We start from the raw sequence: 23,691 nt of genomic DNA on the forward strand, positions 1-23,691 counted from the left end.
TGGCCCTGTCTTAGAAAACAGTATACTCAGCACAAACGTGAGACTTGTATAGGCCATACATGCTGAATTTATAACTGTAAAGGTAAAAATTGTTTTATTCTTTCCAGTTTTAACACAGGCTAAGCGATATGCTTTTTTCATGCCAACTCTGCCAAGTTTGGTCTCTTTTTGCCGAGCATTTCCTCCACTGTATGAGGATATTATGTCTCTGCTGATCCAAATAGGGCAAGTCTGTGCCTCCGATGTTGCCACTCAGACAAGAGACATTGATCCAATTATTACACGTAAGTATAACTTATTTTCAGACTTGTTTTAATATCTCAAATAGACAAAATTCTTTTAGATTTCTTGCCTTAATTAAAAATGTTTCCATATGTTTTAGGTCTTCAACAAATAAAGGAGAAACCAAGTGGATGGTCTGGAATCTGTAAAGATTCATCTTACAAAAATGGATCCAGGGACACTGGAAGCATGGATCCTGATGTACAGCTCTGTCATTGTATTGAAAGCACAATAATTGAAATAATAAACATGAGTGTTAGTGGAATTTAAGAAACAAAATGAAGATGGTTGCTACACACCCAATATGAATCTGTACCTTATAATAACTTAAACTGAATGGGAACAGTGCCATCTTGGAATCAGAAAAATGGTTCAATTCTCCATGAATACAATATAGAACTCTCTTGAGAATTATGCTTGGTTGTATTTGATTGGCAGTTCTTTGGATCTACTTTGCTGGTATGTTTATATTGTAGTAGCCGAGCCCCCCCCCCCCCCCCACCCCCCCAATTGGGAGCACATTTAAACAACTTATTACTGGAAAGTGAATTTGTCTTTGTATTTATCTTTTGAAGTGAAGAAAAACTGCCATGCCATTAATTTCTTATAAAAATGAGTTGGTGGGTAGTCCTAGTGTTTATTTTAGCTGTGAGCTAGTAACAAAGTGTGACAATTATGCAATGATGAGAGGGAGAAAAAGGAGAATTCAGGAAAAATTAGGAATTTAAATACCCAAATAGAAATCTCTAAAACTTGCAATGCAAGTAATAGTAATGCAAGATCAAATTCCAGTTCTCAAGAAATGGTATTGAGAAGGCTTTAAGAAAAGGCAAATAGCTTTTTGTAAATGATTTTCATGGAATTACAGGTGAGGATTTTACGATTTTTACGTTTGCTTCAATTTTTTACGAATATGTAAAGCCATATGTTTAAAGAGATACTTGAATAATTTGGGATTTTAAGATACTGGTTTAAAAGTGTATACAGAAATATCTTTGTGCAGAGAAGAATCTGAAAGGAGGGTCTCATTTAGTGTTTTTAAAATTTATTTTTATAATGCTCTACTAACTTGTCTAATGGTTAGAAATACATTGGTACCTATTTAAGTTTTAGAGTAATACAACCCATTACATTAAAGAACTCTTGGTTTGTCATTAGGATTATAATTCACATCATAATCTTAGAAGGTCTTTGACTAAGAAAATGTATACAATGTATGGATCTCAGGAAAAATAAGAAAAACAAACAAACAAACAAACAAACGGAAAATACCATGTTGCGGAAGGATTTTGCAGTCCTCTGCTAGTAACTTCCATTGATCATTAGGTAGATGCATTCAGGTAATCCATAATCCTCATTTTACTTTCTTAATTAAGTATTCAATGTAGAAGGTACTTCTCTTTGCTTTCTGAGGTATAACTGAATGACAGATATTCCCTTCTATTGCCCCCACTTGAAACAGACCCCTTCACTTATAAAAGAAATTAGGCAGGCTAATAAGAAAGCGTGGTTTTTAAGAAATTAAACTTAAGCCCTTTTACTAGCAAATAGTCACATCTCATTTTAAAATGGGATTACTACTGGCCCTACCTCATAAGGGTATTATATGAGAACTAATTTGTAGCTGTTTCAAATCATGAAGTGTACAGTATTATAGATGGTAGCTGCTTAATGTTCGATTAAGTAATTTTTGTGAAAAATAAAAGCATTTAAAAATACCATTAGAAATTTCATATTTTTAAACAAGGCCATTTTGTAGTCTTTTAAAATTAAATACTCCTGCTCCTGAGGCTTTGGAATATTTTGTGAGTAGGTAACCAACCTCTAGGAATTCAGAAAAGGTTGAAATATGTTTTCTAACTGAATGCAGTGCACATTCTTGGGTAATTTTTCAAAGACTGGTCACAACCTGCTGTGTTAAAATAATAACATGCTGTTTTTCATCAGATTTGTTGATGATGTAAATAAATTGTGTAAATATATTAGTAAATGCTAATATTCATGTATTTTAAGTTAAGGTTATAAAATTTGTCAAATGTGATTTTTTTTATTCAAGTGAAAACAGATGTGTGCAGCTATTTTGAATATTGGTTTATAAACATTCATCTTTATCAAATGAAGTTGTATTTTTTGTTTCATTTCACTACTGTTAATCTGAAAGGAACAGTTCATGGAATTGGAATCTAGGACTGTGTGGCTTCAGGGCATAGGTGAATCTATTTCTGTGTGCCACATACACGAAGGCAACACAGGGTTAGAGTCTGTTGAGCGCTTCAGAAATTTAGGCAAGAAGAATCAGCGTAGTTATCCTGGAGCAGTTACTTAAAAGATATTTAAAAACCTTGTAGGCTGGCTGTCTTGGCTCAGTGGTTGAGCATGAACCTATGAACCAGGAGGTCATGGTTCTTTCCCATATTCCCAGTATGGGCGAGCAGGAGGCAACTGATCAATGATTCTCTCTCATCACGATGTTTTTATCTCTCGCTCTTCTCTGAAATAAAATGTAATTTAAAAATTATAAAAGAATAACAATTTGAAGGTATAGTTAGGGGTGTATTTTTATAAATTATCAGTTATTCCACTGTCTTAACAATAAATTACAGTTTTGTACCTTCCCTTCATCTGTGCTTATATTTTCATATAATTCTTAATACCCAGTGTGGATTTTTTTGTTTTTTGTTTTAGTTTAACTTTAGATAGAATTTTTTTTTGCAGGCTGCTTAGTTTTTTGTTTTAAAAAATATATATATTTTATTGATTTTTTACAGAGAGGAAGGGAGAGAGACAGCTAGAAACATCAATGAGAGAGAAACATAGATCAGCTGCCTCCTGCACACCTCCCACTGGGGATGTGCCTGTAACCAAGGCACAGCCCCATTGGAATCGAACCTGGGGCCCCTCAGTCCGCAGGCCAACGCTCTATCCACTGAGCCAAACTGGTTTCGGCTGCTTAGTTTTTGTAATTATTTTATTGGCTTCATACTGATTGAATTGATATAACCATCTCCCTATTACTAGGCTGGGAGTTTATAGTCGCCCCCTTCCCCCAGTATTATAATAGACACTGATCAACTAAGGTATTGTTAAATTTTCTTTCTTAAAGATTACTTCTTTGGGATAAATTTCTCAGTCTGAAATTACTAAATTAAAGAGTAAAATTTATTTTTATGACTTAAGTTTTATCTTTTGGGGAAGATGTGAGACTCTCCTGCTTCTCCCTCCTGCAGCATACCTCTCTCCCCAAAGTAGTTTCCCGAATTTGAGAAACTAGTTGGTTTTCCTTTTCTGGTACACTATTTGAGCCAAGTTTAGGCTTTACAGAATGAAAAAAAAATTTTTTTGGGCAAGACGATTAGCCGCCTACCTTTGAGAAAACGGAAGTTTTAAAACGGAGAATAAATTGATTTTTAGGAGGGATCAGTCTTAACGGAGGAAGACGTGAGTGATCTAGTGCTGGAGAGACCTCGAGCTTCTCTGGTAGAATCTGATATCTGGGAATCCTTGATTGAGACATTGTAGTCAAGAACCTTTCACCTCGTTCGGTTCAGTGGGCCAGCCATTCCAGCCTCCTTCTTTCCCATACCCTGGGCACTCTTATTAGTTCAAGTTCGGAATTCTGAATCCGGCGGCATTGAAAAACGCTTAGAGGAGAGGTCGGCAAGGCTCAAAGGTGCCTCCTCTCCGTTTACCTACAGACCTTAAGAAGAACATTTCTAGTTCCCCTAGAAACTGACACACGGCTTAAACCACTGGTTGCAAAAAGCTAAACTGCTCTGTCTCTCCTTTAAATCACTGGGAAGTGCGCGGAGTCAGTGCTTCTCCCGTTCGCCTTCCGGGGCCGCCAATTATCGCGGTCGAAGGATAGCGCGAGGCTCCCTTTGGGCGCAGAACTCCCGTGCCCTCGGATTGGTTGCTTGATTTCTGGCCTCGGCGTGTGATTGGCTTGTCGGAGCTCGTCCAGGCGATTGGGTGCCGGGAGCCGAGGGGGCGGGAGGCGGGAATTCGTCGGGGAGAGTTGTGGCGGGGACCGATGGGAACTGGGGGAGAGGAAAACTAAGGCGGCGCGGGCCCGCGAACCGGCCCGGGGGCAGCAGCCTAGCGAGGGCGGGGGAGGCCGCCACCTCCCCTCGGCGCCAGGGCTCCGCTTTGTTTGCTCGCCGACGTCGCGTCCTTTTCTCCCGTGAGTCGGAGCCCGGGCAGCGTCGCTTCGGTTTTCCTCAGCCCAGGCAAGTCTGTCACCGCGGGGAGAGTGCTTCCCCCCTCCGGAGGGGCGCCTCCCGCCGCCGCCCGGCGGGCTCCCCTGCGCCTGCGGGGTCTTGCCTGGCTCCGGGGGCGGAAGCAAACCTGGGAGCCCCGAGGGCGCCTGTCCTCACCTCAGGGAGCAAAGGCCTGTTGTTGGCCCGGGGCCCCGCGGTGACTTGGCCGCGGGGGGCGACCGCGGCTGGCAGACCCCTTCCCCCCTTATGTCGGGGAAGCTACCCAGTTTTGAGAAGCTTTTTGCCACAATCGGGGAATGGGGTGGTGGTGGTGGTGGTTGATTTCTTGGTAATAGCTGAGTAACTAGGCCAGCGTCGAGTGGTTGGTTTCAGAACAAGGGGTTAAATCAGAACCAGATTTAATTCTCAGAGCCTCAGAGATGGAGTCACAGACTGTTAGGTTAAAATAGTGGTTGTTGCCCTAGCCGTTTGGCTCAGTGGGTAGAGCCTCGGCCTGCGCCCTGAAGGGTCCCGGGTTCGGTTCCGGTCCAGGGCATGTACTGCGATTGCAGGCTCCCTGCCCTGGTCAGGGGGGCAATGCGGGAGGCAGCCAGTCCATGTGTCTTTGTCACGTCTGTGTTTCCTGTTTCTCCTTTCCCTTCCAACTCCCTAAAAATCAATGGGGGGGAATCCTTGAATGAGGAAGGATATATATATATATATATATATATCTCCTAAACTTCTCTGGGAACACATTAGCAGTGGTTAAGGTTATTATTGGCTTCAATCTATGGAATTGCTGTTTTAACCATCCCTCCATCCCCTAGATTGAATTTACCTTCCCCTCCCCCGCTCTGTTGCAAATAATTTATCACTTGATAACTGTGTATGTCATTTCCCCCTGGATTTTCAGTTGTTTCCTTAGGATATGTTTCTGGGAATGAGAAACCTATGGACTTTCTCCTGAGAGAAATGCAGCTATGCACAGGAACCTTTGCATGCACCATCAGGAGGTCACAGTCTCCCAATGACCCCTGTGGATCCTAGGTTAAGAAAGGGTGGTTTAGAAGAGGCAGAGATTAAAGTGGTCACTTCCTCTGGAGTTTAGACTCGTTCTGTAGTTACCTTATCCTAACTCAGTGCTTGGTTAATTTGCATAGAATCCTATCAGATAGATAACATCTCCATTTCACAGGCTCTGAGACCTTAAGCGATTCACACAATGAAATTCAAATTTAGGCTTGTCTGACTCCCAAAGCCCACTTCTTTCCATTATACCATGCTGTCCTTTAAGTAGGAGTTATTGCACCTGCTATTATATATGCCAAGGAGTTTTTCTCTTTACAACCATTTTGAAATGAAGCATTGTTACAGGTAAGGATCTTACTAGCAGTGTTTCCCAAACTTTTGACATATGTGTATCCTTCTATAATTTTCGTAACGCTGAGTAACCCCCCCCCCCCCCCCAATGAGAACGTAGAATTAGGCGCAGCTAAGCACGGTGCAGTGCATGTCCCCACCAAACTCTAGTGCAACACGTACCCCCACCAAACTCTTCCCGTTACCCTGGGGGTCCGCGCACCACACTTTGGGAAACACTGGTCTAGAGAAATGAAGAGACGTGATCAAGGTGCCTGTGGGAATTGTCACAATCTGATCTAGAACCTTTATTTCCTAACCCCTGGTCCACAGCTTTGGCAACGTAGGGATATACAACTAGGTGTGTTCAATTCCAAGACTGCACTCAAGTGCGGTGATTTATGAGAGCAGGAAATTATTTCACTTCCATTTGTTTTGTTTATATAGTTACTCCAATTTTTATTTCCAGATTTCTGTCCTAGGGTTGGGTATCTGGTTTTCTTTGAATGGAATTGTTTCTTCTTTCTTTCTTTCTTTCTTTCTTTCTTTCTTTCTTTCTTTCTTTCTTTCTTCTTTTTTTTTTTTAACTGTATTTTTCTTTTTAAAAAAATATATTTTATTTATTTTTTACAGAGAGGAAGGGAGAGGGACAGAGAGTTAGAAACATCTATGAGCGAAAAACATTGATTAGCTGCCTCCTGCACGCACACCCCACTGGGGATGTGCCCGCAACCAAGGTACATGTCCCTGACTGGAATCTAACCCCCAAGTCCACAGGCCAACCGTTTAGGGCATTATCTTCAGCATTTTTTTTTCCTTTTCTTTAAAAAAAATATATTTTATTGGTATTTTGTAGAGAGGAAGAGAGAGGGATAGAGAGTTAGAAACATCAGTGAGAATCATCCATCAGCTGCCTCTTGCACACCCCCTACAGGGGATGTGCCCACAACCAAGGTACACGCCCTTGACTGGAATCGAACCTGGGACCCTTCAGTCTGCAGGCTGATGTTCTATCCACTGAGCCAAACTGGTTTCGGCAGTCTTCAGCATTTTTTCAATATTGATTTTCATTTGTGTTGCAGTTAGGAATCTGAAGTAAACAGGAAAGAATGATGTCTTCAGATTGGTCTGAATATACCATTGGTGGGGTGAAGATTAACTTTCCTTGTAAAGCTTATCCATCCCAGCTTGCTATGATGAATTCTGTAAGTATTTTTCAGCACTTATTTCAAGTCTTATTAAGATACATATGCCTGTAATGCATAACATACACTGAGTCTGTGACTACATTTATTTTCTCAGATAGTAAATGGATTGAAAACATTTGATGGGTTCATTGACGAACATCTAACCTTTGGAAAATATTACTGATCCTGGCTACACTATGTGTCCATGGTTAGTTACGAGGCAAAGGAGAACATTCTGAACAAAGTTCTCAGCTCATTTGGAACTTTTACTTTACAGAATTACTGCTTTCTATAAAGTATTTATTGTCTTCCACATGGAATACTCTAGTTTCTACGGTAATTTTTTTGAAGATATTTCAGTCATTTAGAAAGTTAATATACAAATTTGAGTAAACCAACTTTCCAGCTTTGTTGTAATTTAATATTTTGCCATATTTGCTTTATACCTTGTTTATAAATAACAGGATTATTAGTATCCTGAATTTTTTCTTTTTCTTTCCTAGCATTGCTTTAATATTATACATTTATTATGTATGTATCCTGTTAATTTACATATTTTTGAACTTTGCACAATGATATGAACTATACCTCTCTTTCTGTAGAACTTGACATTTTTTTTTTTTTTTTTCTTAACATTATTATTATATTTTAATAGATTTTAGAGAGAGGAAAGGTGAGAGTGGGGGAGAAACATCTGTCAGTTGCCTCTCACACGCCCCGGCCAGGGACTGAACCTGCGACCTTTGTATGTGCTCTGACCAGGAATTGAACCTGCCAATTTTTGGTGTACCAGATGATGTTCCAACCAACTTTGCCAAACAGGCCAGGGCTGCTTAACATTATTTTTAAGTTGTAGCCCTGACCTGGCCGGCATGGCTAACTGGTCGACCTATGAACCAGAAGGTCACGGTTTGAGTCCCAGTCAGGGCATATGCATTGGTTGTGGGCTCAGTCCCCAGTGTGGGGCATGGAGGGGCCAGCTGATCAATGATTCTTTCTCATCATTGATGTTTCTCTCTCTCTCCCTCTCCCTTCCTCTCTGAAATTAATAAAAATATACACACAAAAAAAGATGTAATCCTGTTGATTGCTAATTCATTTTAATTGCTAATGGATTCCATTATATGAATACCAGGATTTTTTTTGTACATTATCCTTCTAATAGACATTTGGATTGTATTTTTTTTTGAAATTATAAACAGTGTTGCTGTGAACTTTCTTTTTTTTATTTTATTTTCTTGATTTTTTACAGAGAGGAAGAGAGAGGGATAGAGAGTTAGAAACATCGATGAGAGAGAGTCATCGATCAGCTGCCTCTTGCATATTCCCTACTGGGGATGTGCCTGCAACCAAGGTACATTCCATTGACTGGAATCGAACCCAGAACCTTTCAGTCTGCAGGCTGACACTCTATCCACCGAGCTAAACCAGTTTGGGCTGCTATGAACTTTCTTATGCATGTTTTCTTCTGACCCTAATGAAATAAAATTGTTTATTGATTTTTATTTTATTTTATTGTTTTTGTACCCATAGATTGTCAGAGGATTAAACAGTAAGCAGCATTGTTTGTTGGAAAGCCCTACGGGAAGTGGGAAAAGCTTAGCCTTACTTTGTTCTGCTTTAGCATGGCAACAGTCTCTTAGTGGTAAGTAGCTGATTGCTAGCTTCTGGTTGCTTATTAGGACCCGGAAAAAAAAATGAAGTACTTTTCATTCAGAATGATTCATCTGTATTCTAGCTAACTTAGTATTCTCTTTGAAGGTCTTTCTTTATGATGTTGTTACTATGTCTTCCAAAAGAGTTTCAATATGGCAAAAGATGTTCAATTAGTCCCCAAACAAATTTGAACATAATGTAGTTTTTTATTTGATGATTCAGAGTATATATAAGAATCTTGGCATGCTTATTATCATCACGAAATTTGTGCAAGGTGCTCAGCCCTCCCAGCCGCTGTCAGAAGGTCTTCAGGCTATCTGGTCTCATGAGCATATTATGCTTTTATTATAGATAATTATGATTTTCATGTAAAAAATTCAAGAGATGGGTCTGTCATGATGCCAGAATAGCAATAATTGTGTGTGTGTGTGTGTGTGTTTTGAACTATACCTCTCTTTCTATAGAACTTGACATTTTTTTTTTTGCTTAACATTATTATTATTATTTTAATAGATTTTAGAGAGAAGAAAGGTGAGAGTGGGGGAGAAACATATTTGCTTATCTGTCCCTTTCTCATAACATTAAAACATGGAATATATAAAAAGGAAAACATTCTAGTTGATCTTCCTACTGGTTTGGGTACTAGATAAACATTTGTTGTAAAATTGTTTGTATGAATCCATATTATTTTTCATTACATTTACTTGAGAAAAAAATGCTTAGTAATATTTTCTTTTATGAAAGACTTTCTAATACACATCATGAATATAAAGTACAATATTATATACATTTTAGTTACATAATTAGATTACTTTGACCTAAAGTGTTAGCAGAGTTTAAAAGTAAGCATGGGTGTGAATATGTAAGTATGTATATATATGTGTGTGTGTGTGTGTGTGTGTGTGTGTGTGTGTGTGTATGAATATATAATGTTTTTAAAAAGGAAATGTATGTGTTACTGATAAGACTATTAAATATTAAAAATTAAAAGTAAATATTTTATAAGCTTTTGGTTGTCCATTTTGATTCTTACTGATGTTAAATTAATCTTTGGGGGAAAATGAGGTTATCTTAATAACTTAAAATTTTAATGAGATTCTGGAAAATAGAACTATAGTATTATTTCTGTAGTATAGAGAGGAAAATAATGCAGTACTCTTTTAGAGAAAATAAATTACTCAACTTTTTTTGTACCTATGAATTGTATATTGAAACACACAGGCAAATAATGTAGATATTGCAATTTTGTATTATATTAAAGTATTAAAAATTACCTGTTTTATTTAATTTGAATGTTGACTTTAAAGTGTATTTTGATACATATATCATAATCACTACATCAGGAAACATGTTTCTATTTGAAATAGAAGTATAATGTGGGAATGATTTAACTTTTATGTGTTTACATTATAATTTAACATATTGTACTTTCAAATTCTTGATTAAGGAAAATAGCAGTAATGAAAAAGATATTTTAGGTCTTTATTCCATGCTTGATATTTTAATAACTCTCAATATAAATTAATATTTGCGTTGTTGTGCCTTTATTATATTATTTGTTTTTTTATAATTAGATTTTAATAAATTCTGTAAATAACATGATAACTTTTCTACATGTTTCTGGCATAAATGTTTCTCTGCTATCAAATTTGATGTCCAAATTTGCTAGGTACTTTTTCAATTTTAGCACACAAAGTGTTGCATGCTGGGATATCTCCCAATCCTGGGCAAATTGGGGTGTTTGCTTACCCCAAATGCATAGAAAGATTGAGTTAAAAGAAACCAGAAATGTTATAAATAGAAGTTCTTTTATTTTTTAGGAAAGCCAGTAGATGAAAACTTAAGTAAAAAAGCTGAAGTATTGTCATGTTGTTGTACATGCCATTCAAAGAATTTTACAAACGATGACATGAATGAAGGAACTTCACGTCATTTCAATAATCCAAGTACACCACCTTCTGAGAGAAATGGAACTTCATCACCTTGTCAAGGTAGTTCAGATTTTGCTGGGGTCTTTTAGTATCTGTAACAGAAGCCTTATTTATTGTTGTTATGAGACCTTATTTAGATAAATTTGGTTAGCGTAATTGATATGTACATCTACATATATTCTCTGGAATTATTATTATTATTTTTTAAAATATATATATTTTATTGATTTTCACAGAGAGGAAGGGAGAGGGATAGAGAACCAGAAACATCGATGAGAGAGAATCACGGACCAGTTGCCTCCTGCACATCCCCTATTGGGGATGTGCCTGCATCCAATGTACATGCCCTTGACCGGAATCAAACCTGGGACCTTTCAGTCCGCAGACCGACGCTCTATCCACTGAGCCAAACTGGCCTCGGCTCTGGAATTATTTTTAGATAATTCATAGAGTGGTCAGAAATCCTTGGATTATTCTTGACTTGACTTTTTATTTATTCAGATATTTTGCTAGTTTAAATTATTTTTTGAAGGCAAGGCAGAATAAATGATATTCAGAGACTATGCTATTTGTAGGCATTATTGTTAATTATGTGGTAGAATTTTATAATACATATTAATTTGTATTGTAAGACAAACTCTAATCAGCCTCATTTATTTTAGATAAATTTTCCTGATCTTCTGAGATAAGCATTCTACTTAAAATATACAATAATACTCTAATGGGATTTTCTTTATAGGTTACCATCTTCTTTTCCCTGTCTGCCTTGAGATTCTCTCTTTGTTGTTAGTTATTGACAGTTTTTGATATAATGTGCCTTTGAGAAAGAACCTTTTTGATTGAAATAATCAGGTGTTCTCTTAGCTTCTTGGATTTGAGGACCCAGTTCTTTGTATAGGTTTGGGAAGTTCTCATCTATTATTTGTTTGAATAGGTTCTTCATTTCCTTCTTCCTCTTTTCTTCTGGTGTACCCATTATTCTTTTTGTTGTTGTTGTTAATCCTCTCCCAAGGATATTTTTCCCATTGAATTTTAGAAAGAGGGGAAGAAGGGGGAGAAACAGAGAAACACTGATGTGAGAGAGACACATCAATTGGTTGCCTCCTGAATACACCCTGACCAGGGCCAGGATTGAGCCTGCAACGAGATCTGTACCCTTGACCAGAATTGAACACAGGACTCTTCAGTTTGCATGCCGACATTTTATCCACTGAATCAAACCAACTAGGGCCCCATTCTTATACTAGAGGCCGGATGCACGAAATTTGTGCAAGAGCAGTCCTTCCTTCCGGCTGCCAGCACCAGCTTCCCTCTGGCACCCGGAACGCAGGCTTCCTTCCCAGCCCCGGCTTTGTCTGGACGGTCGTCTGGAGGGATGTCTCGTCTAATTAGCATATTAAGCTTTTATTATTATAGATTGCTCTTTCTTTTTTTTTTTTTTTCTTTTTTTTTTTTAATATATTTTATTGATTTTGTATAGAGAGGAAGGGAGAGAGATAGAGAGTCAGAAACATCGATGAGAGAGAGTCATCGATCAGCTGCCTCTTGCACACCCCCCACCGGGGATATGCCCGCAACCAAGGTACATGCCCTTGGCCGGAATCGAACCCGGGACCCTTCAGTCCCCAAGCCGACGCTCTATCCATTGAGCCAAACCGGTCTCGGCTAGATTGCTCTTTCTAATGAGTTCAGATACTTTTTGAATAATTTTTTTTAAACTCACGATTTTTTTTTTCCTCTTGAATAATTCTACATTTCTGTCTTCATTATCACTAATTTGTTCTCCCATCTGGTCTGCTCTATTTCCTAAGCTTGCTAGTTCTTTCTTCATCTCATTTACTCAGTTCTTCAGTTCCAGAATTTCTGTTTGGTTCTTTTTTTTATTTTTATTTTCAATCTCTTTGGTAAAATACTATTAAGTTTTGAGAGTTTCTTCATATATTTTGAGTACAAGTTTTTTTAAAAAATATATAGTTGTAGGTTTACAGTAGGTCTAAGATGCATTTAGAGTTAATTTTTTTTATTTATTTATTATTATTTTTTTAATATATTTTAATATATTTTATTGATTTTGTACAGAGAGGAAGGGAGAGAGATAGAGAGTCAGAATGAGAGAGAGTCATCGATCAGCTGCCTCTTGCACACCCCCTACCGGGGATGTGCCCGCAACCAAGGTCCATGCCCTTGACCGGAATCGAACTCGGGACCTTTCAGTCCCCAAGCCGACGCTCTATCCATTGAGCCAAACCGGTCCCGAGAGTTAATTTTTTAATATGATGCAAGGTATGGATCCAAGTTCATTTGTTTTGCATATGTATATCTAATTATTTAGCATCATTTATTGAAAAGGCTATCCTTTGTTCACTGCATTCATTGCCTTTGTAAAAAATCAGTTGTCAATTACAACTTTCTTTTTATTTTTATTTACTTATTTATTTTTTTTAAATCAATCTTTATTGTTCATATTATTACAAAGGTTCCTCATTTCTTCCGCCCTCCACCAGGTTCCCACCCCACCCTCAACCCCCTCCCCCTCCTCCATTGTCCTCATCCATAGGTGCACAGTTTATGTTCAGTCTCTTCCTCCCTCCCTTTCCCCGATAGTAAATCCCTTTTCAGATAGTAAATCAGTTACTTAGCATTTTCTCATATCAATAATACCTCCACATGCCCAATGATACACTTCACACAAAAGACATTTCCAAATAGGTCAACCAGCCTCATCCAGGCCCCACCCAAGGCACTCACTGATCAACACCCCAGTGCTATACTAACTCAACACATCCAGATCTAAGCCTTCATCACTTGATTCAGCAGACCCTCAAGTTCCTGCAAAAGTTTCCAGCCATGCCAAAGCCGGTTTGGCTCAGTGGTAGAGCATTGGTCTGCGGACTGAAGGGTCCCAGGTTCGATTCCGGTCGAGGGCATGTACATTGGTTGCGGGCACGTCCCCGGTGGGGGGTGTGCAGGAGGCGGCTGGTCGATGTTTCTCTCTCGTCAACGTTTCTGGCTCTCTATCTCTCTCCCTTCCTCTCTGTAAGAAAACAATAAAATATATTTAAAAAAAAAAAAAAAAGTTTCCAGCTATGTCTGAGAGGCAGCCGTGGGGCAGGGGCAGGCGAGGAGTGAGCTGTTTCGGGCCTGGCTGCTCCGGGCCTGGCCTCTGTTGCTCTGGTTCGTTCCACAACCAGCTGCTCCGGGTCTGGTCACTGCCGCTCCCGACCTAGTTGCTCTGGACTTGGCTGCTGCTGCTCCGGGCCTGGCCGCACCCAACCCGTCTGCTATGGGCCCGGCTGCTCCGGGCCCGGCTGCTCCGGGCCTGGCCGCTCCCAGCCTGGCAGCCGCTGCTCCAGCTTGGCCACTCCCAGCCTGGCAGCTGCTGCTCCTGACCTGGCCGCACCCGACCTGGCAGCTCCGGGCCTGGAAGCTCCAAGCCTGGCAGCTGTTGCTCTGGGCCTGGCCGCACCCGACCCGGCTGCTCCGGGCCTGGCCGCTCCCAGCCTGGCAGCTGCTGCTCCGGGCCTGGCCGCTCCCAGCCTGGCAGCCGCTGCTCCGGGCCTGGCCGCACCAGACCCGGCTGCTCCGGGCCTGGCCGCTCCCAGCCTGGCAGCTGCTGCTCCGGGCCTGGCCGCTCCCAGCCTGGCAGCTGCTGCTTCGGGCCTGGCCGCTCCCAGCCTGGCAGCCGCTGCTCCGGGCCTGGCCGCTCCCAGCCTGGCAGTTGCTGCTCCGGGCCTGGCTGCACCCGACCCGGCTGCTCCGGGCCCGGCCACTCCGGGCCTTGCCACTCCCAGCCTGGCAGCTGCTGCTCCGGGCCTGGCCGCACCCGACCCGGCTGCTCTGGGCCTGGTTGCCTCGGGCCCGGCCGCTCCGAGCCTGGCCGCTCCCGGCCTGGATGCTCCGGGCTTGGCTACTGCTGTTCTGGGCCTGGCTGCTCCCAACCCTGCTGCTCTGGGCCCAGCTTCTCTGGGCCCGGCCACTCCGGGTCTGGGTAACATTATTGTGGTGTAGAGTATATAGAATAGTCTCTTGAAGAATCAAATAGCAATAAATCATGCTTGCATTCTGATACTCTCTTTATATTTTGAAGTAAATTCTTTAATAAGATATAACCTAAATACAGAAAAGTGAACGAATTCTAAGTGTATACTAGTAGTTTGAAGCATTTTCACAAAGCAAACATACTAATATACTCCCAACTAGATCAAAAATAGGATATGACCAACACTTCTCATCCTCTTTGTTAGTCACCTTTCCATAGGTAATTGCTATCTTCCCTTCTATCACCATTAGTGAGCTTTGCCTTATTATAGAAATGAAATTATATCCATCTACTTTTGCTTAATGCTATACTTATGAGATTTATTTGTGTGTTGCATATAGTAGTACTTATTGCTATATATTATTTTCTTCTGAGAATATACTGCAATTTATTAATTTATCTTATAGTTGTTAGACATTTGGGCAGTTTCTGCTTTAGGTTATTAATGCTGTTTTGAACATTCTTTTTAAAAAAAAATATATGGACTTATATATTTTTTTTTAGATGTATTTTTTTATTGATTTCAGAGAAGGGAGAGGGAGAGAGAGAAATGTCAATGATGAGAGACAATTATTGATTGGCTGCCTCCTGCATTCCCCCTACTGGGGACCAAGCCTAACGAACATAGAAGCTTAGTAAGAAAGTGACATTGAGACCCTATAAAGAAATATTTTTGTAGAAATGAAATACATTTTCTTGAGATAGTTTTACAGTTATATTTTTAAAAATCACATTGTTGGGAGTGGTCTACAACATTATAAACCTGTTAAAATTGGACTTGCCTATTGAAAACATATTTTTCTAAATATTTTCTATATTTTGTTAAAGTAATCTGGTAAAGTGCTTTTAAACATGTTTAGCAATTTAAAAAAATATATTAATTTCTAAAATAAGTCTACATCTTGATTCTAATTTTTTTAGGAAAATTGCCTCAGTGTAAGTTATGCTAATTTTTTAACTTCTTTTATAAGACTCTCCTGAAAAAACTACGCTGGCTGCGAAATTATCTGCCAAGAAACAGGCATTCATATACAAAGATGAAAATGATGATTTTCAAGTAGAGAAGAAAAGAATTCGATCCTTAGAAACTACGCAGCAGGTAAACAGAGTTTATTGGCAGTGCAATAATCCCATTAGTTATAGCTGAAGAAGGCTGTCAGATATCAATTTGACTTGTGGAGATTAGTGGGGTCACAGATGTAAAATAAATGGTAAATTGTTGTAATTGAATTTTAGGTATTACTCATTACAAAGAGTTTATTATAAAAGATTAGAGGCCTGGTGCACAAATTCATACACCAGTGGGGTCCCTTGTCCTAGCCTGCAGGATCAGGCCAAAACCAGCTCTCCCATCCCCCAAGTGGTCCCGGATTGTGAGGGCGCAGGTCCAGCTGAAGGTCTGCACCAATGCATGATTGGGGCCAGGGAGGGACTGGGGGAGGGCTCTGGCCTGTCTTGCTTACCCCACCAACAAGCTAACTTACTGGTCAGAGGAGCATCTGCTCCTTGGTGGTCAGTGCACGTCATAGCGAGTGGTCGACTGGTCAACTGTCTGCCCCCGGTGGTCAGTGCACATTATAGCAACTGGTCGATTGGTTGACTGCTTGCTGGTGATCAGTGCACGTCATAGTGAACAGTTGAGCACCCTTAGCATATTATTAGCATATTATGCTTTGATTGGTTAAACGGACAACCAGACACTTAGCATATTAGGCTTTTATTATATGACTAGAGGCCCAGTGCATGAAATTCATGCATGGGTGTGCGTGTCTCTCAGCCCAGCCTGCACCCTCTCCAATCTGGGACCCCTTGAGGGATATTTGACTTCCCATTTAGGTCTGATCTGGGCATTCAGACATCCCTCTCACAATCTAGGACTGCTGGCTGCCAACTGCTTGTCTGCTTGCCTTCCTGATTGCCCCTAACAGCTCCTGTCTGCCAGCCAGATCACCTCTAACCACTCCTCTGCCAGCCTGATCGATGCCTAACTGCTCTCCTGCCAGCATGTTTGCTCCTAACTGCCCTTCCCTGCAGGCCTGGTCACCTCTAACTGCCCTTCCCTATAGGCCTGGTTCCCTCCCAACTGCCCTTCCCTGCAGGTCTGGTCCATCCCCCCCTCCCAACTGCTCTCCCCTGCAGGCCTAGTCCCTCCCAACTGCCCTCCCCTGCTGGCCATCTTGTGGCAACCATCTTGTGTCTACATGGGGACAACCATCTTTGACCATGTGGGTGCAGCCATCTTGTGTGTGGGAGTTTTGGTCAATTTGCATATTACTCTTATTATATAGGATAGAGGCCTGGTGCACGGGTAGGGCCTGGCTGGTTTGCCCTGAAGGGTGTCCCGGATCAGGGTGGGGGTTCCCTTGGGGTGTGAGGCGGCCTGGATGAGGAGCCTATAGTGGTTTGCAGGTCGGTCACGCCCCCCGGAGACCCAAGCAGAGGTCCTGGTATCTGGGATTTATTTATTTTCTATAATTGGAACTTTGTAGCCTTTAAGCACAGGCCAGGGCCGGTCAGGGCAGGGCGGGAAGTTTGGCTTCCTCCATTGCTGGGAACAACCCAAGCCTCCTACTCTCTCTTTGGCTGTAGCCATCTTGGCTGGTTTAATTTGCATACTCACTCCTGATTGGCTGGTAGGCGTGGCTTGTGGGCATAGTGGAAGTATGGGAAATTTGCATGTTTCTCTTTTATTAGTGTAGAAACAATTATTTACAGTCAATGTCATTAAGGTGAAACTGCATGATGCTTACTTATATATGAGGAATGTTATAGTAAAATATTTATTTATGGAATATATTAATAATAGAGCTACTTTGTATGTTTTAACTCCTCACCGTTTTTATTTAATAATGACATTTTTTTGCCAAAATTCCTTTTATATGAATATTTATGTGATAGATATTTTTGGTATTGGTAGTTTTAAGGTATTTACAAAGTTTACTCTTATTTATTAAGTTTTTAATATCAATACAGGATAAAATATTTATTTCTACAAATTATTGAAAGGCCTACATTACTAGATATTTTAAATGACAATACTTTTCATAGATGAATACTATGTTTTCTCATAGAGTTCATGGCAGTGAGATGGGGAGGCTGGGATTTTTAATAGCCTTAATTACAAATATAAAGGGTATTATTTATATTATTTAATCAGCATGTCATTTGCACATAATTGAATATTTTAATTGAATATGTTAAAAAAGTTTTCTGCATTATGTAGTTTATTTACAATCTTTTTAACTTTCATAATTAAACCATTCTTAGAAATAGAAGGAACTAGTTTATTTTTGGAAAAGCACCAATTACAAATGAAGCATGAATCTTTAGAAAATTTTCCCTCCCCCCCAAAAAATGTGTACATGGATTGGATATTGTAAGGTAGGACTCAACATATAACACTTATCCTTGACTTCTTGGGGTCTCATTTCTTTTTTGGTAGGAATGGGATCATGAATAGAAATGCCCCTCTCCCCTTTATAGTTTAAGTAAATAGGTTTTTGGCAAGTAGACAAAAAACATAGACAGTTTGGAAAGCAAACTTAGTGGTATTTATGAAATAAATTTAGACATAGAATCCAAGATGGCTGCACAGGTAAACACCTAGCCACAGCCACACACAACAATTTCAATAAAATACAACTAAAATATAAAATGGACATTACCCAGAATTACAGGAAAGTTGACTGACTGGAAATTCTACAATGAGAAGCAAGGAGAAAACCAGAAGGAAGAGCGGAGGAGCTGTAAAGCCTAAGGTACGGAGGTGCGCGGAGAGGACGGAGCCGGAGAGGAGGGGCGGCTGAGTGCCTGGCTGGCGTTCTCTAGCGGGAAGGAGATAAAAGCTCCGACTGTGCTGAACCCCAGACCCGACAGCGCTGAACCCCAGTTCTAGGCCAGACCCTGGGGACCCAGGCTCATCCATAGGGTGTGAGGCAGAATCCCAGGGGAGCAGCGAAAGGCAGAGCCCCCGGAGGAGCGCACATTGCGTGCAGAGGACGGACTGTTGACTCTGCTGCTAGATTGCCCTGGCAGGAAAGAGACAAAGGCTCTGGACTGTGCTGGGCCCCAGTTTCGACTGCTCTGAACCCCAGTTCTAGGCCAGACCCCGGGGACCCAGGCTCAAACAGAGGGAGCTGGGCTGTAAGGCTGAACCCCGGGGGAGCCGCGAAAGGAGGTCCCGTAGGCGTGCACATTGTGCGCAGAGAAGGGACAGTTGGCTGTGCCGCAGGATTGCCCTGGCGGAAAGGAGACAAAAGCTCCAGACTGCTCTGAACGCCACCTCCAACTCCATTTCCAGCTGAGCTGAACCCCAGTTCTGGGCTCATTGGGGGAGAGCCTAGACTGTTTGGTAGCAGGCGAAACTCGAGGGCACCTCACTCTCAAGGTGCTTGCAGCGAGTACTGAAGGACCCTGATGAATACTGAGACTCAGGAGCCGCATAGGGCATGGCTGACGGAAGCCAAGGTTGTAGGCTCCACCCTGAAACTCCGCCCCATCAGGGAAGCTGCGAAAATGCCGAGACAAGGAAATAGATCACAAACGAAAGAAATGGAGGACAAAAAGCAACTGGATATAGCCAAAGCTGGTTTGTCTCAGTGGTAGAGCGTTGGTCTGCGGACTGAAAGGTACCGGGTTCGATTCCGGTCACGGGCATGTACATTGGTAGCGGGCACATCCCCAGTTGGGGGTGTGCAAGAGGCAGCTGATCGATGGCTCTCTCTTATCGATGTTTCTAACTCTCTATCTCTCTCCCTTCCTCTCTGTAAAAAATCAATAAAATATATTAAAAAAAAAAAAAAAAAAGCAACTGGATATAGAGTTCAAATCTACGCTTATAAGGTTTTTCAAGAATTTTCTAGAAAAGGTTGATAAGACCTATGAGGATATGAAAAGGGATCAACTAGAATTAATAAGGAATCAACAAGAAATGATAATGGATCAACAAGAAATAAAGAATACATTGTCTGCAATAAAAAATATTATACAGAGTCCTAAAAACAATGGGAGATCGCAAGAATCAAGTCAAAGATTTGAAACATAAAGAGCCAGAAGACACTTCTCCGCAGAAGCTAGAGGACAAGAGAATCCAGAAAATTGGAGATAATGTAAGAAACCTCTGGGACAACTTCAAGCGAACCAGCATCAGAATTATGGGAGTCCCAGAAGATGAGAGAGCAAGATATCGAAAACATACTGAAAGAAAAAGTGACAGAAAACTTCCCCCACCTGTTGAAAGAATTAGACTTACAAGTCCAGGAAGCGCACAGAACTCCAAACAAAAGGAATCCAAAGAAGACCACACCAAGACAAATCATAATTAAAATTCCAAGAGCAAAAGACAAAGAATATTAAAAGCAGCAAGAGCAAAACAGGTAGTTACCTATAAAGGAGCACCTATACGATTGTCAACTGATTTCTCAACAGAAACCATGCAGGCCAGACGGGAATGGGAAGAAATATTCAAGGTGATGAATAGTAAGAACCTACAGCCAAAAATAATCTGCCCAGCAAAGCTATCTCTCAGAATCGAAGGCCAGATAAAGCTAAAGGAGTTCATCACCACCAAACCAGAATTATATGAATTGCTGAAAGGGGTTCTTTCGGAAGAGAAAGTAAATAAAGATAAAAATTATGAACAACAAATACGTAACTATCAACAAGTGAATCTAAAAACCAAGGAAATTAAAAACAACAACTGATGAACAATATTAACTTGAATATAATAGAATCAGAGGTATGGAAGGGGAGTGAACTGACGATTCTTGGGGAAAAAGGGAGAGGGATGTGGGAAGAGACTGAACATAAACTGTGCATCTATGGTTGAGGACAATGGGGGGTGGGGAAAGGGCAGAGGGTGTGGTGGGAACCTAGTGGAGGGGAGTAATGGAGGGGGAGGAAAAAAAGAGGAACATTTGTAATAATATGAACAATAAAGATTTATTTAAAAAAGAAAAGAAATAAATTTTGTCAAATACAACTTGGATTGTCAATTAGCTAGTAAAAGTAATAGTAACCAAGCAATTCTGTCATGTAGGAAATGATGAATGTCTACAATTAAATTTTTTTCTGAGTTTTAATTTACAACGAGGTTTCCATTTTATTTGCTTTTTTACTTTTCAATTAGGCATATAGTTTGGACTTTGCTATAATACCTGGTGTCCATATGGTGAAACTATTTTATGGGAAGATCATTCTTCAAACAATCCTTGGGTTATGTCGGACTCAACATACGTCATTCCGTGGTTACAAAAAATCTCCCATTTATTTATTAAAAAAAAAGTCATTTCAACATATGTGCTTTATGTTTTTTATTATTTATTTACTATCAGTAAAGGTCAGGAATTGTTCTTTTAAATTTTTTTTTTTACTATTTCAGTTCATTACTGCTGTGTATGTGCTTCTTGTGAGTGACGTAGGTGCTTATGTAGGTGGGTTCCGACTTTTAGCGAAAATCCCGTTACTTCGAGCTATAGGAACGGATCTCCGACATAACCCAAGGACCTACTGTAGTACAGTTTTTTGTTTTGTTTTTTAAATATATATTTTATTGATTTTCCACAGAGAGGAAGGAAGAGAGATAGAGAGCTAGAAACGTCGATGAGAGAGAAACATCGACCAGCCGCCTCCTGCACACCCCCTACCGGGGATGTGCCCACAACCAATGTACATGCCCTTGACTGGAATTGAACCTGGGACCTTTCAGTCCGCAGACAGACGCTCTATCCACTGAGCCAAACCAGTTTTGGCTGTAGTACAGTTTTGACATATCACTAATTAAGTCTATTTTGGTTAGTGTTAAGTAGAAGCTAGTATATTTTATTTAAGTCTTGTAATAAGGTACCTGTTTGTGTTTTTAAAAATTATTTAATATCATCAGTTGGAAATAGTCATTTTTTAAATGCTGAAAACAAACAGCTATTTGGACCTTTGGGGACAACTAACCTGCTCAAACTTTTTTCTTTCTTTCTTCCTTTTAATTGAATTTATTGGGACGACTTTGATTAACCAAATTATTCAGGTTTCAGGTGTACAGTTCCATAATACATCACCTTGTAGGAGGCAGCCGATCAGTGTTCCTCATGTTTGTTCACCACCTCAAGTCAAGTCGTCTTCCATCACCTTTTATTTCCCCATCCTTCCAGCCTGCTTAAACTTTATTTTGGTTTTGTGTTTACAGATTAGAAAACGGCATTGTTTTGAAAAGGAAGTACACCATTCTGATACAAAAGTTACTCCAGGAAAGCCTACAAAACTCAGCTCTCCATTAAGGAAGATAAACTCCTTTTCTCCACAAAACGTATGTATTTATGCCATTGTTTAGTTTAAAGAAGGAGAATGTGGAATTTGCTAAATCCATGTTTGAAAAAGAGGAAGAATACTATAATGCAAAGAACAGTAGAAAACCACTTGGAAGTCTAATTGCTATCCATCTCTGCTGCTAATGTATGAGACGGTAAACCCTGTCCTCTCTGTGCTCCCTTTTCATCATTTGTAAAATGAATGGGACTAGAAAGAGCACTGAAAGTTTTTTGTCTCTTTAATATTCTTATGTTTGTGAACCCCACGTCCCTAAAGTTCTTTCAGTGTCCTTAGAGCATTAAAGTAGAACATCACCGTTCTGATATTACTTTGTTCCACTATTTATAATCATTTTCTCTAGTATTTATTTGTATTATTTTCATTCCTTTAGCAAATCCTTGCAATGGGGGAGGTATTTTTACAGATACATTATTATGCTTATATTTACTTTTTATTTGTTTATTAAATAAATGCTAACATTGTCTATATACCTTTACAAAAGTGATACATTTTATTTTGTGAAGTGGTAGCATGTATTATTTTAATTTATCACTTTCGCTTAGTGTGTAGAGAAGACATAGGTCCAGCAGAGAGCGCTGTTGACCTTCAGATAACGTATTGTTGGGTAAAGCCTTGGACTTTTATTTCTCCTTTTTCATCTTAATTCCTGCCTTTTCTTTTTTCTGTCTCTCTCTTTGACGCTGTCTCTGTTTTTCTCTTCCACATTTTCTTCTTCCCTTTCTTTTTCTTTCCCTTCTTCCCTCTCTTCAATATTTGTCATGTTCTCTAGGATCTCAGGAGGAAATGACCAATTTTCTCTGAAAAGTATTTTACAAATCATTTTCTCATAATTTTAATTTACTGTTATTTAATATAGCTGTTTATGTAGTGATACGATGTTTACTATGTGCCAGAAACTCTTCAAAGCACTGTAGAAATATTAGTTTACCTGATAAATACAGGTTCATGTGAGTTAAAAGTTAGTATAGGTTTTTTAAATTTTCTGTGAATTTGATAGTTTTCAAAATAAGACAAAAGAATTTAACTCAATTTTTATAACTCAATGAAAAATGTCTGATGAAGAAATTAAGACACAGAACATTTAAAATGTTTTTGTCACAAAACTGATGAGTAGAGGCTGGTTTAAAATAAAACCCAGGCCATCAGCTCTAGAATTGATCCTCTCAACAACCTCGCTATTCTGCCTCTGAATAAACTCTTTGAGATGACTTTTGGGGAAAAGGTAGTTCATTTTTATACAGTTACAGGTCATACTATATGCAATACCATATAGACAGTTCATTTAACTTAGGTCCTCTTTTCAGTCTCTCTCTCATCCTGCTCTTTTCTTTATCATGTTTAACAAAGTTTCTATATTTATTTGTCGGTTTAATTGTTTAGTTTGCCTCCTTGCCAGCATCTCCATAAGGACAAATAGGATGGCTGTCTTGTTCACATTTTATAACCAGCATCTTTCACAGGACCTGTATCTAATAAACTTACATATTTGTTGAATAAATGAATGGGAAGAAAAAGGGGGAGCCAAACTTAAGGATGTGTACAACTTACCACTATTGTGGCTTATAGCTTTTACTCAGATCCATATACTTCAGAAGGGGTGACTGTGCTATTAAATAGAGGCAACTTAAAGCAGGTTTGAAAATATTTTCTTTTTCTTCTATGGCTCATTTTGGTTGTAGCATACAAAAATAAAAGATCAAACAATGATTTCAGGGACC

The 23,691-nt window shown here is 39.9% G+C and overlaps 2 protein-coding genes across 4 annotated transcripts in view; both read left to right on the top strand.

The window, feature by feature from the left end:
- INTS2 (integrator complex subunit 2) overlaps positions 1–2,398 on the top strand; it is a 39,931-nt gene extending 37,533 nt beyond the window's left edge. For both annotated transcript variants that reach the window (XM_084861652.1, XM_084861653.1), the window contains exons 24-25: positions 108–284; positions 383–2,398. In XM_084861652.1, the coding sequence (XP_084717778.1) occupies positions 108–284; positions 383–552 (347 nt within the window). In that variant the 3' untranslated portion in view covers positions 553–2,398. The remainder of the gene's footprint in view (positions 1–107; positions 285–382) is intronic.
- Positions 2,399–4,284: 1,886 nt separating this feature from the next.
- BRIP1 (BRCA1 interacting DNA helicase 1) overlaps positions 4,285–23,691 on the top strand; it is a 111,126-nt gene continuing 91,719 nt past the window's right edge. For both annotated transcript variants that reach the window (XM_084861650.1, XM_084861651.1), the window contains exons 1-6: positions 4,285–4,512; positions 6,924–7,042; positions 8,558–8,669; positions 10,501–10,671; positions 15,622–15,749; positions 21,831–21,950. In XM_084861650.1, the coding sequence (XP_084717776.1) occupies positions 6,947–7,042; positions 8,558–8,669; positions 10,501–10,671; positions 15,622–15,749; positions 21,831–21,950 (627 nt within the window). In that variant the 5' untranslated portion in view covers positions 4,285–4,512; positions 6,924–6,946. The remainder of the gene's footprint in view (positions 4,513–6,923; positions 7,043–8,557; positions 8,670–10,500; positions 10,672–15,621; positions 15,750–21,830; positions 21,951–23,691) is intronic.

Source organism: Pipistrellus hanaki, assembly GCF_964339955.1.
Source record: "Pipistrellus hanaki genome assembly, chromosome: 16".
NCBI lineage: Eukaryota > Metazoa > Chordata > Mammalia > Chiroptera > Vespertilionidae > Pipistrellus > Pipistrellus hanaki.